This window comes from Fragaria vesca, linkage group LG2 (assembly GCF_000184155.1).
Source record: "Fragaria vesca subsp. vesca linkage group LG2, FraVesHawaii_1.0, whole genome shotgun sequence".
Classification (NCBI taxonomy): domain Eukaryota; kingdom Viridiplantae; phylum Streptophyta; class Magnoliopsida; order Rosales; family Rosaceae; genus Fragaria; species Fragaria vesca.
Window position 1 is genome coordinate 24,460,601 of NC_020492.1, and position 11,838 is coordinate 24,472,438.

At 36.8% G+C, this 11,838-nt stretch overlaps 1 protein-coding gene across 1 annotated transcript; it reads left to right on the forward strand.

Annotated features, from left to right (window-relative positions):
- Positions 1-3,161: 3,161 nt before the first annotated feature.
- Positions 3,162-10,455, forward strand: LOC101291987 (pleiotropic drug resistance protein 1-like). The gene is made up of 23 exons (XM_004291428.1): positions 3,162-3,691; positions 3,830-3,950; positions 4,048-4,136; positions 4,225-4,309; positions 4,403-4,562; positions 4,653-4,729; positions 4,873-4,926; positions 5,023-5,415; positions 5,516-5,797; positions 5,925-6,241; positions 6,329-6,489; positions 6,586-6,689; positions 6,780-6,936; positions 7,024-7,131; positions 7,238-7,380; positions 7,574-7,906; positions 8,033-8,323; positions 8,413-8,496; positions 8,609-8,742; positions 8,935-9,162; positions 9,271-9,442; positions 9,538-9,792; positions 9,907-10,455. Exons 1-23 carry the CDS (start codon positions 3,363-3,365, stop codon positions 10,162-10,164), a joined length of 4,335 nt encoding a protein of 1,444 aa, XP_004291476.1. The 5' UTR covers positions 3,162-3,362; the 3' UTR covers positions 10,165-10,455.
- The last annotated feature ends 1,383 nt before the right edge of the window (positions 10,456-11,838 follow it).

Genomic DNA, 11,838 nt, shown 5'->3' on the forward strand with positions numbered 1-11,838 from the left:
ATTATATTTCTATATATGTATTCCTTAGTATTTGTTGGACTTATTTTTCAATACCCTCTATTTTGAAAATTAATAAGAAAATCAGAAGAGCTAGTACGTACGTAGCATTGTGTAAATTTGACATATTCCGTGATATATATAGATTTATAACAATGGCTCCTTTAAACCTAGTAAACATTGATATGGATGAAGTCATGCATGATGCATGCTTTATAATTCGAAGAGATCACGGCAAGCTGATATTGTCACATCATCATTTTCAAGTTTTTCGACTATCATCAATCGATCATCGTTATGTTTATACTATATACTACTAGGTGCTAGCTAAAGAAGCCTTTTTTAATTTTGATCAATGAGACCGCCGGTTGTTAATGATCTTAATTGATCAGGCAATCTTACGCTTTCATGTCCTATGTAAGTGTAAGTAACGTGCAATTATGCCTAGCTGCTAATTATCAACGCTGCGTTTGTATTTTCGGAATTTCACGTCTTAAGCTTTTAACATAAGAAAAGAGGACTTAGAGCATCAAAAAAAGAAAGAAAAGAGGACTTAGAGCACGTCTTCGTTAAGCTTGAATTGAAGGATTTATTATTATTTGGAGAAAAGAAAATTATTTTCAAATTGATGAGGGTTTTACTCTCGATCAGTTACAAACACGTACGAGTTTTTTTTTTTTTTTTTTATAACTTTTTATTAAATAACTCACACACCTAACATATGTCAATGAGATTTGAATCCATGACCTCAAAGTTATTAGTTAACACCTTAACCAACTAGACCACGGCTCACCGACAACACGTACGAGTTTAATAAAACCAGCAAATATAGTTTATATACGAATCATCACCATTGATACTTCTCGATCGAGATCGAATAAACAAGATTTTAGGGCTTAAACAAATAGTACAGCTCCTGCCTCCTGGTCCGTACTATCTAGAGAGGGGAAGATGTGAAGTAAGTGATGACGCTATTACCCAAAAAAAAAAAAAGTAAAGTGATGACGCTATTACCCAAAAAAAAAAAAGTAAAGTGATGACGCTGAACTAAGCTAGCTATAAGCAATAACTTGTACAAATCTTGCTTCGCTTCTTGCATGCGCAAGGAACACGTTCAAATTGAAGCCACTCTTGATTTCAAAAGGGAGACTCGAATTAATCTGGCTCGCGATCGCTTTCTGTAAAGATTAGGGTTGTTAATTTGGTTTGTTTCTCGTTTACTTTACCCCCCAAAGTACTATGATCATTTCAAACAGAAAGATAGAGACCCTTATTGTTATACTTGATGTTCAAGTATTATTATTATTATTATTATTATTTTTTTTTTTAAAAAAAACCTACCTAGCTAGCTGCTTCCCAGAAACTTATTCTGGTGCTGAAGAAGATCTTTGAGAAAACCCTATTTTAAAGGTGGAAGTCAAACCCGTGTTGTTGTTTAATTAGTTGGTTTTGGGTTAGTGGAAAGCCACATGAAAACATGCATGTAAAGGCAAAATCTTTTTCCAGATTTGGATTGTCTTGCTGGGATGATCTCCAACGTACCCTTTATCAAGATCCCACTTCCAGCTATCATTTGATCTAGGAAAGGTTGACAATCATCAAATTACTTGAATTTTTGATTATCTTTTGACTTTCTGTGCCTTTTTTCGAATTCTCCTGCACCAAAATAAATTAAAACGAGGGAGGATAATGTATGTATCTGAGCTAGCTTTGATTGTTTGACAAGAAATACAGGCCAAGACTACCAAGAATTTTCTCTCCCCTTTCATGGGTTATTGATGGAAGAAAGAAAAATGAAGACCGCATATATATGCTAAGAGTTTTATCTTGACTTATGAAAATAATTCTGATATATCAGTTTCTGATGAAAATTAGCCATAAGGCTTTGATTGTCTGCCAAGAAAGTAAGACCAAACAGTAGGTAGAAGATATATATGGGTCTCAATTATATATCAAATCGACCATTCTTCTTCTTCTTCTTCGTATTTACCAAGCATTAATTTTTTCCACTGTGTAGTGGTCCTCTCCTCTTCATTAAGGGACGGTAGGCCCCTCACGCGAATACTGTTATCGAGAGATTAATATCGTCTAGTTCTCTTTTTAAAAGTTAAAAAAAAAAAGAAAAAAAAAATGTCCACACTGTAGACTGCATGTGGTTGTTAACTAATTCTATGTTAGCAATATCGGTGGAATTAACTAAGTATTGCCGTATAATCATAAAGCTTTGATTTGAGAGTGAGCGAGCATTCTATATCATTATACAAGATTTGTACAGAGGTTATTAGTAGACAATAATACCTAGTTTAATAGTGCTGTCTTGAGATTAGTGTGATTACTGATCGATTATGGATATTTTCCCATCGTTTATTTATCTATTTTTCGACAGAATCTTTCCTCTTCCTGGCTTATTAATTATAATTTTTATGCATTCATACGTACTCATCGATTACTATAATGTGTTAGGGCGGCTAATCGCAGGATATTGTTAGGATTTTGGATTCTTGGACAGCTCAAATATTATGGCAGTTCAATTCATTAATTGATGTTGATGAATTGGACCAGAAATTTTAATATTTGCATTGAGAACCTTAAAATTAAGTGCCTGCAAAACCCATTTTCCATGCATAGCTAGCTTGCATTGAGACATATAAATACTATATTAACATGAGCAAATAATTAATTAAGGTCAATTTTTTTTTTTTGCTACGTTGAGCAGCAGACATTTTGCATACAATTCGACGAGTTTTTCTTTTAAGATGAAAAGATTTTTATAAGGCAACCAAAGATTAGAATGTTAAAGACAAAGAGCCTCGTTAGGAATCATATTATTTCTACACAATGAGAAATCACTAGAATTATCAAGAGTAGCAATAACATCTTGTCACAAAATTGGTTTTTCGTGAAACATATGTTTGAATTTAATGGAATCGAAATTTGTTAGCTATGTAATTATGCCATATGATGAAGCATGCATGCATGTATTCCGTGTGACGCATGCATGCTAGCTGTTAGTCCTTACAAAGTTACAATATTTGTTAATGTATTGCCGTTATATCAACCCAACAAAAATACAGATTCCCTTATAGAAGTTGACCATCTTTTAGTTTTGCGTACTCCTAGAGCTATATAAACACCCTCTTCTCTAAACTTGGAGGAGCCAGAGCCACAGCATCTGTCAGTCTGAAACATACAATATTTGTGTAGGAGCTTCTTCTCCTTCATAAATTTTCAAAACCACTTCTGGATACACTTTCTGCTCCAGCGCTAAACCCCATGGATGCATGCGTTTTCTTTGCATGAAAATTAAACAAGGATTTGTGGACTCTTTTTGAATCGTATTGGGAAGGTGAAAAACAATAGTAAATATGGAGAGTAGTAGCGGAGATGTATACAGAGTGAGCAGTGCTCGTCTGAGCAGTTCAAACATTTGGAGGAACAGTACCATGGATGTTTTCTCCAAGTCTTCACACGATGAAGAAGATGAAGAAGCACTGAAATGGGCTGCCATTGAAAAACTGCCAACTTACCTGCGTATAAGGAGAGGCATTTTCACTGAGGAAGAAGGCGAAGCCAGAGAGATTGACATCAAGAATCTTGGGTTGCTAGAGAGAAAGAATGTGTTGGAGAGGCTGGTGAAAGTTGCAGATGAAGATAATGAGAGGTTCTTGATGAAGCTCAAGAACCGGATTGATCGGTAAAGTTTCAAATCTCGATTACCTTTTGTGCATATCACATGAAGATTGCAATGCTTCAATGAGCTTTTGTAGTTATATATTGTGTTTTTATGGTGTTTGAGGAAAGTTGTGGGTGTCTCTTCAATTTTGGATTGCAGGGTTGGACTTGAGTTTCCGACGATTGAAGTCCGGTTTGAGCATTTGAGTGTTGAAGCAGAAGCTTATGTAGGAGGGAGGGCGCTGCCTACAATCTTTAACTTTTCAGCTAATATCTTGGAGGTAATTCCTCTTCAGATCATGTAAATGAGAAGGTTAATTCTTTGTGTATGACTCGAGCTGAGAGTGTAAGACAATTTTTTTTGGGTCAAATTTGAAGGGCTTCCTGAGTTTCTGTCGCATTATTCCAACTAGAAAGCATCCATTTCCAATCCTTGATGATGTTAGTGGAATTATCAAACCAAAGAGGTAAATGCACAAAGTTAATTTCTGATGTAATTATCATGCCTACGCTTTTGAACTGTCAATTTCTCATTTTTCTGGTTCATTTATGCAGAATGACATTGCTTTTAGGTCCCCCAAGCTCTGGAAAAACCACACTACTTTTGGCTTTGGCTGGAAAACTTGCTAAAGATCTAAAAGTGAGGATATTAAATTCCAGTCTTGCTTCTAATCCCTCAATTTCAGAGCTGTTAACCTCATGAGTGATGATAACTTTGTTCATGAATTTTCAGTCTTCTGGGAGAGTTGTATATAACGGACATGGGATGGAAGAGTTTGTACCGGAGAGAACATCAGCTTATATAAGTCAGTATGATCTCCACATAGGGGAAATGACAGTGAGAGAAACACTGGCTTTCTCAGCAAGGTGTCAAGGGGTGGGAGGACGTTATGGTTAGTTGAAAAATTGAGAAATTTGTACTACAGGTTTTAGTAAGAAGAACTTTATGAATCAAAATCTAACTTTTTGTCTGGAATTTTCAGAAATGTTGGCAGAGTTATCAAGGAGAGAAAAGGAAGCCAATATTATGCCAGAGAAAGATCTTGATATCTACATGAAGGTATGAGAAACACCTGGAAGAGAAAAATTATCACTTCTAAGTATTTTCTGTATGTAGTATTTTTTCCAACTAATGAAAACATATTTCTTAGAAGAGACATTTTCATCTAACTAGCTAGAACTGCTGCTTTTCAACTTTTGCAGGCTGCATCATTAGAAGGGCAGGAGGCCAGTGTAGTTACAGATTACATACTCAAGGTTAGTTCATTATCATTCTGTATGGTCCTTTGTATGATCCTATATATTACAGCTTTTTGAATAATTTATTCAGATGCTAATAGAAACTATTTCCAGATTTTGGGACTTGAAGTTTGTGCTGACACCATGGTGGGAGATGAAATGTTCCGAGGTATATCTGGTGGACAAAAGAAGCGAGTCACAACAGGGGAGATGCTGGTTGGACCTGCAAGAGCACTTTTTATGGATGAGATATCAACTGGTTTAGACAGTTCAACAACATTTCAGATAGTGAATTCCCTCAGACAATCTATCCACATCCTCAATGGAACTGCTCTTATATCTCTTCTCCAGCCAGCACCTGAAACATATGATCTGTTTGATGACATAATTCTCTTGTCAGATGGGCAAATTGTATACCAAGGTCCCCGTGAAAATGTGCTAGAGTTCTTTGAGTATATGGGCTTCAAATGTCCAGAAAGGAAAGGAGTTGCTGACTTCCTTCAAGAAGTAATGTTCTGAATGAAAGTCCCCTTTCTTATTTTACCATTTTATTGTTCTTCAGAAAGGTTGGACTTCGTTATAATCTTTCATTTCTTGTGCACCATAGGTGACATCAAAGAAGGATCAGGAGCAGTACTGGTTTCAGAAAGAAGAGCCTTATAATTTTATATCTTCAAAGGAATTTTCTGAAGCATTTCAGTCATTTCATATTGGTCGAAAACTAGGTGATGAGCTTGCCACTCCATTTGATAAGTCTAAAGGTCACCCTGCCGCTTTAACAACTAAGAAGTATGGTGTTAGCAAGAAGGAACTGCTCAAAGCTTGCATTGCTAGAGAATATTTGCTCATGAAGAGGAATTCATTTGTCTACATTTTCAAAATGACCCAGGTAAGCACTAAACCTTTCTGAGTGAGGATTCCCATGAACTGTTGGAAAATATATCAAATTACTAGACATTTAACATATGGAAGTCAGTGAAGTAGGCATAATAACTTCTTGTGGTGTTTGTTTTCAGCTCACTCTATTGGCCTTTATATCAATGACACTTTTTTTCCGTACTGAGATGCCCCGACATACAGTTGAGGATGGTGGGATTTTCATGGGTGCTATGTTCTTTACAATCATCATAATTATGTTCAATGGGTTCTCCGAGCTTGCCTTGACTATCATGAAACTTCCTGTATTTTTCAAGCAAAGAGACCTTCTATTCTATCCTGCCTGGGCATATTCCTTACCAACATGGATCCTTAAGATTCCCATCACCTTTGTTGAAGTTGCCATTTGGGTATTCATGACATACTATGTGATTGGTTTCGATCCAAACCCCGGAAGGTGAGAAAGAACCTCATAGACACCATATTTTCAATTTATAGTTCAGACTTTTGGTTTCAGAGGTTAATGCCAACCCCTCAATGGCAGGTTTTTCAAGCAATATCTTTTGCTCCTATTCGTTAACCAGATGGCATCCGGATTATTCCGATTTATGGGGGCATTAGGGAGGAATATAATTGTTGCCAACACATTCGGTTCTTTTGCTCTACTGGCAGTTCTGGTTATGGGTGGCTTCATCTTATCCCGAGGTGAATAAAATCAGTTAGATCAATCAAGAAATGTCATTTCCTCCTGATCATATGTAATATACTACTGATGACTTAAAATATGTTGTTTTTCTTCAGATAATGTGCAGGCGTGGTGGTTATGGGGTTATTGGGTCTCACCAATGATGTACTCCCAGAATGCTATAGCTGTCAATGAATTTCTAGGAGACAGTTGGAGTCATGTAAGCATAAAAGTTAGAAAATTTGGGGAATTGAGTTAGAAAACATTTTTCTTGATAGTTGATACATGTATGGATGTACTTGTATTACAGGTTCCTCCCAACTCAAATGAGTCATTAGGGATCATGGTCTTGAAGTCTCGTGGGGTTTTCGTAGAAGCACATTGGTACTGGATCGGAGTAGGAGCTACAATTGGATATATATTTCTATTTAATTTCTTCTACACTGTGGCGTTGCAATATCTTGATCGTAAGTACTTTCGATATATGTGTCTTAGGCTCTCCAAAACTCTAGATGGTTCAAATTTTTTTAATACTCTAAACAATGTTCCTGCAGCATTTGGGAAACCTCAGGCAGTACTCTCCAAAGAAGCTTTAGCTGAGAAAACTGCTGCTACAGCTGGAGGAAACCTAGAGCTATCATCAAGAGGAAATAATTCTTCAGGTGGCTCCAAAAGCTCCTAAATTTTTTTTCTCCCTTCTTGCTTTTGTGTGATCAGTAAATAATAATTTCTCTGGAAACAATGCAGAGGCGAAGAATGACAGTCGAAGAAGTGTATCATCTCGAACACAGTCTGCTAGAGTGGGCAGTTTTAATGAAGCCAATGAAAACAGGAAGAAGGGAATGGTTCTTCCTTTTGAACCCCTTTGGATTACATTTGATGAAATCAAATATTCTGTGGACATGCCCCAGGTATTTTTTTGGTAGACACAAGATTTCTGAACACTTTAGGCTGGAACATTTTCATGAAGCAAGTGTTCTTGGGTTTCATTGTTGATGAAATTCATTACACATTTACACATCAATATCAGTACAAGTATTGTAATCTTGAACTAATTCCTAGAGCTGAATGCATCTGATCCTGGAATTATGTGCATGGTTGCAGGAAATGAAAACTCAAGGAATAACTGAGGAACGGTTACCACTTCTAAAGGGTGTGACTGGTGCTTTTAGGCCTGGAGTTTTAACAGCTCTAATGGGCATAAGTGGTGCTGGAAAGACTACTCTAATGGATGTGTTGGCAGGAAGAAAAACTGGTGGATATATTGAGGGAGACATAACCATTTCCGGGTATCCAAAAAAGCAAGAAACATTTGCTCGTATATCAGGATACTGTGAGCAAACCGATATACACTCTCCTCATGTTACAGTATATGAGTCTTTGGTTTATTCTGCATGGCTCCGCTTGCCTCCTGAGGTTGATTCTGCAACTAGAAAGGTATGGTCCTATCATTCATTTTTTTTTTCATTGGGGTTTAGAAGTTGATACAAGTTTATGAACTATGTGCTCTCTGTTCAGTGACGTTTGTTAACCATATATATAAATCTGATTAATGGCTTCCAGATGTTTGTTGAGGAAGTCATGGAGCTTGTGGAATTGACATCGATAAGGGAGTCACTTGTGGGATTGCCAGGAGTGAATGGTCTCTCAACTGAGCAGCGTAAAAGGCTGACCATTGCTGTAGAACTTGTTGCCAACCCTTCCATAATATTTATGGATGAGCCAACCTCTGGCCTTGATGCCAGGGCAGCTGCTATTGTAATGAGAACAGTGAGAAATACTGTGGACACAGGGCGTACTGTAGTATGCACTATCCACCAGCCAAGCATTGATATTTTTGATGCTTTCGATGAGGTAAGATACCATTTCTATATTAGTGCTAAACAATTTGAATATGCTACTTGATGTTGCAAGGACTGAAAAATAAAAATGTCCTACTGCAGCTGTTTCTGTTGAAAAGGGGAGGTGAAGAGATATATGTTGGCCCTCTAGGCCGCCATTCTTCCCAGTTGATCAAGTACTTTGAGGTAAAGCTTGAAATATACGTTGCTCATATAAGTCTCGACATTATTAGATGAGGTCTCATATCCCCCCTCCTTCTCATCAAAAGAGATGCTGACATGGTCATTTATTTTTAAGGAAATTGAAGGGGTTCCCAAAATCAAGGATGGTTACAATCCAGCAACTTGGATGTTGGAAGTTACTTCAGCAGCCCAGGAAGTTGTTCTCGGTGTTAATTTTACTGATATATACAGGAGCTCAGAGCTATATAGGTAGGTAACTTGATATCTGAAATAGTAGTTCTAAATGCATGTCTGGAATCTTGACCTGCTACTAATTGCCTTAGCAAACCAAGTTCTAGTATGGGAAGTTGTTGGGTCTGAAATGTTAACTTCAACAGGAAAATTTAATCTATTAACTTAAAGACAATAGTGAATATTAATAATAACTTTTTAATGGTTTAGGAGAAACAAGGATCTGATCAAGGAACTAAGTACTCCTCCGCAAGGCACACAAGACTTGTACTTCTCTACGAAATACTCTCAATCTTTCTACTATCAGTGTATGGCTTGTTTATGGAAACAACATCTATCATACTGGCGAAACCCACCATACAGTGCAGTGAGACTCCTATTCACCACTTTCATAGCCTTAATGTTTGGAACAATATTCTGGGATCTTGGCTCCAAAAGGTAAGCAGCACCTCAAGCTTAAGACACAATATACTACATATTATGTGAGAAATGGGAGCCCTTTATCTCTTAGGCCTTAATTTGATAAATGCTTTCCTGATAATGCAGGAAAAACCAACAAGATGTATTCAATGCCATGGGTTCCATGTACGCCGCTGTTCTCTTCATTGGAGTACAAAATGCCACATCGGTGCAGCCAGTTGTGGCTGTCGAGAGGACAGTCTTTTATAGAGAAAGGGCTGCTGGAATGTACTCAGCATTGCCATATGCCTTTGGACAGGTATTTACTCATCTAAAATATCAAAGCAACAAGTTTTTGTTCTCAAAGGGTAATCATTTTAAGTACTCACCAAATTCCCAATATATGATTTGCAGGTTGTGATTGAGCTTCCATACATATTTGTCCAGACTGTCATATATGGAGTCATAGTTTATGCCATGATTGGATTCGACTGGACAGTGAGCAAGTTCCTTTGGTATCTCTTCTTCATGTACTTCACTTTCTTATATTTCACATTCTATGGGATGATGACTGTCGCTGTTACGCCCAACCACAACATTGCTGCCATAGTGTCCTCTGCTTTCTATGCAATATGGAACCTTTTCTCAGGATTCATCATTCCCCGAACAGTAAGTTCCAACGGTTAAATCCTATGTGTTCATAATTCCTTACTAAACCCTGAGATATAAATCACACTAGACCGTTACTTACATTACACTCTAAATTTGGTTTCTGCTTTACAGAGAATGCCAATTTGGTGGAGATGGTACTATTGGATCTGCCCGGTTTCATATACATTGTATGGACTGGTTGCTTCACAGTTTGGAGACATAAAAGAAGTAATGGAGTCAGGAGAAAGTGTGGAGGACTTTGTGAGGAACTACTTTGGTTACAGACACGACTTAGTAGGTATTATCGCGGTTGTTCTTGTCGGGATTTCAGTGCTTTTCGGGTTCACCTTTGCCTTCTCGATCAAGGCATTCAACTTCCAAAAGAGATGAGGGAATCAATAAGAAACCACAACATCATGTGAATAGAAAGCAAATGCCATCATTTCAAGTTTTGAACCTTAATGTGGTTTGCTGAAATTCCAAGTTCTTCAGTAAGCAGTGTGCAACTTAATTTTTATATATAATTAGGATCTTTCTTCTTAGGTTTTGAGCAAGCAGCAAGCCAACTCCATCTGTGTACTGCATGTGGAGTCTGATCTGAATTTTGTAATTGCATTATTTCCTCTTGTAACATGTAAATTTTGGTTTTCTTTAATGAATATAATCTTCTCTGTTGATATGAAGTAAGCCATGACGCTTTGCAATATAGATGTAAGCAATGACGACTATTGCAATTCCCAACTGTTAGGTTTTTTTCTTTTTTTTTCTTTTCTTGATTGTTCATGTCAGGCTGGAATAAGAAATCAAAAGAAAAAAACAAATTAAAATTTGATGACTTCACTCCAACAATTTCAAGTAGCAGTTTGTATATGCAAATCAAAGGAAGTTAATTTACCCTTTCATTCTCGGAATTTTGGTTCTTCTTCATGGATCATGATAGTGATGTAACTCATGTGGTATCTTAGTTGATAACTACAAAAAGAGTAAGTGATACTCGTTTGTATATTCGACGAACTCATATCGCACAAAAATCATGTCTCGTTTCATTTTAGTTTTTAGAAAAAGAAAGAAATCCAACTCCTAATTTCATGTCTATGTTCTATATATATCCTATTGATTATTGTTCTCATTGATCAACTCTAGTTGGAGCCCTGCAGATTCCATGTAAATGTGTTAGGGAAACATTTTTAGTAGCAATTTGTTTAACGAGGCTGATCGACTCTTTAGAGTATATATTGGCTGTGTCAGTGTTTCTCGTGGCTGATCGATTAATTTGATGCATCAGTCGGTTAATATACAAAATTCTCGACAGATCTTGCAAAACTTGTCATTTTTGAGATCAACTCATCTCGAACAATAACTCCTTAATTCGAAAGATACAAATTTGTCACCCACCTCTTACCTAGGGTTCATCTTACAGATTTATTTATTTATTTATTTTTTTGTTTTTTTTTTTAGAGTATCAACGACGGTATTCTTAAAAGTTTTTAAAGATATTTTCAGAACGCTTTGAGCCAATCTGGCCACCAAAAATAAATTGGAATTTAACTCTAATTAGTGTCGGTTGAGATTTGAATCTGGGTATGGGGTTTCACACCTAAGCTCTTACCAACTCGACCACCTGTAGTGGCCAGTTGTCTTACGGATTTATGGAATTGTGTTGTTCGAGATGAGTTAAAGATGTACATTAAGAAGGTTAGTTGGGTTTCATTTACTCAAGGAATCGATTGAAATGTTTTCATTCATTGCATGCATCGGTAAGCTGACTAACTCTAGGGAGATTGTGCTAATCAATCTTGGAAATGACATCATTTGTGCTAATGGGATTTTTATTTTTATTTTTTGTGAATGAAGTATTTCTTTATTTTGGCTCATCGTAAAATGAAGTCATTGAATTAAATAGTATCATGAGCCCGCGATATGTGCCACATTTTTTGAGTTCTGGGACAGCGATCAATACAGTGACTTTGATCTTTTCATTGATGCAGGAACAGAAAATGCATAACTCACATGCATCTCAAACTGGCGTCTCCGGCATTCGTTTCAACCATTTTTATGGCCCCC

What these genes read in the sequence shown, in the direction of transcription:
- LOC101291987 (XM_004291428.1), top strand. Translation starts at nt 3,363, where the DNA reads ATGGAGAGTAGTAGCGGAGATGTATACAGAGTGAGCAGTGCTCGTCTG. An exon ending in AAGAGGAAATAATTCTTCAG is followed by an intron (nt 7,132 to 7,237) that starts GTGGCTCCAAAA and finishes ATGACAGTCGAA; the next exon opens with GAAGTGTATCATCTCGAACA. An exon ending in ATTCTGTGGACATGCCCCAG is followed by an intron (nt 7,381 to 7,573) that starts GTATTTTTTTGG and finishes GCATGGTTGCAG; the next exon opens with GAAATGAAAACTCAAGGAAT.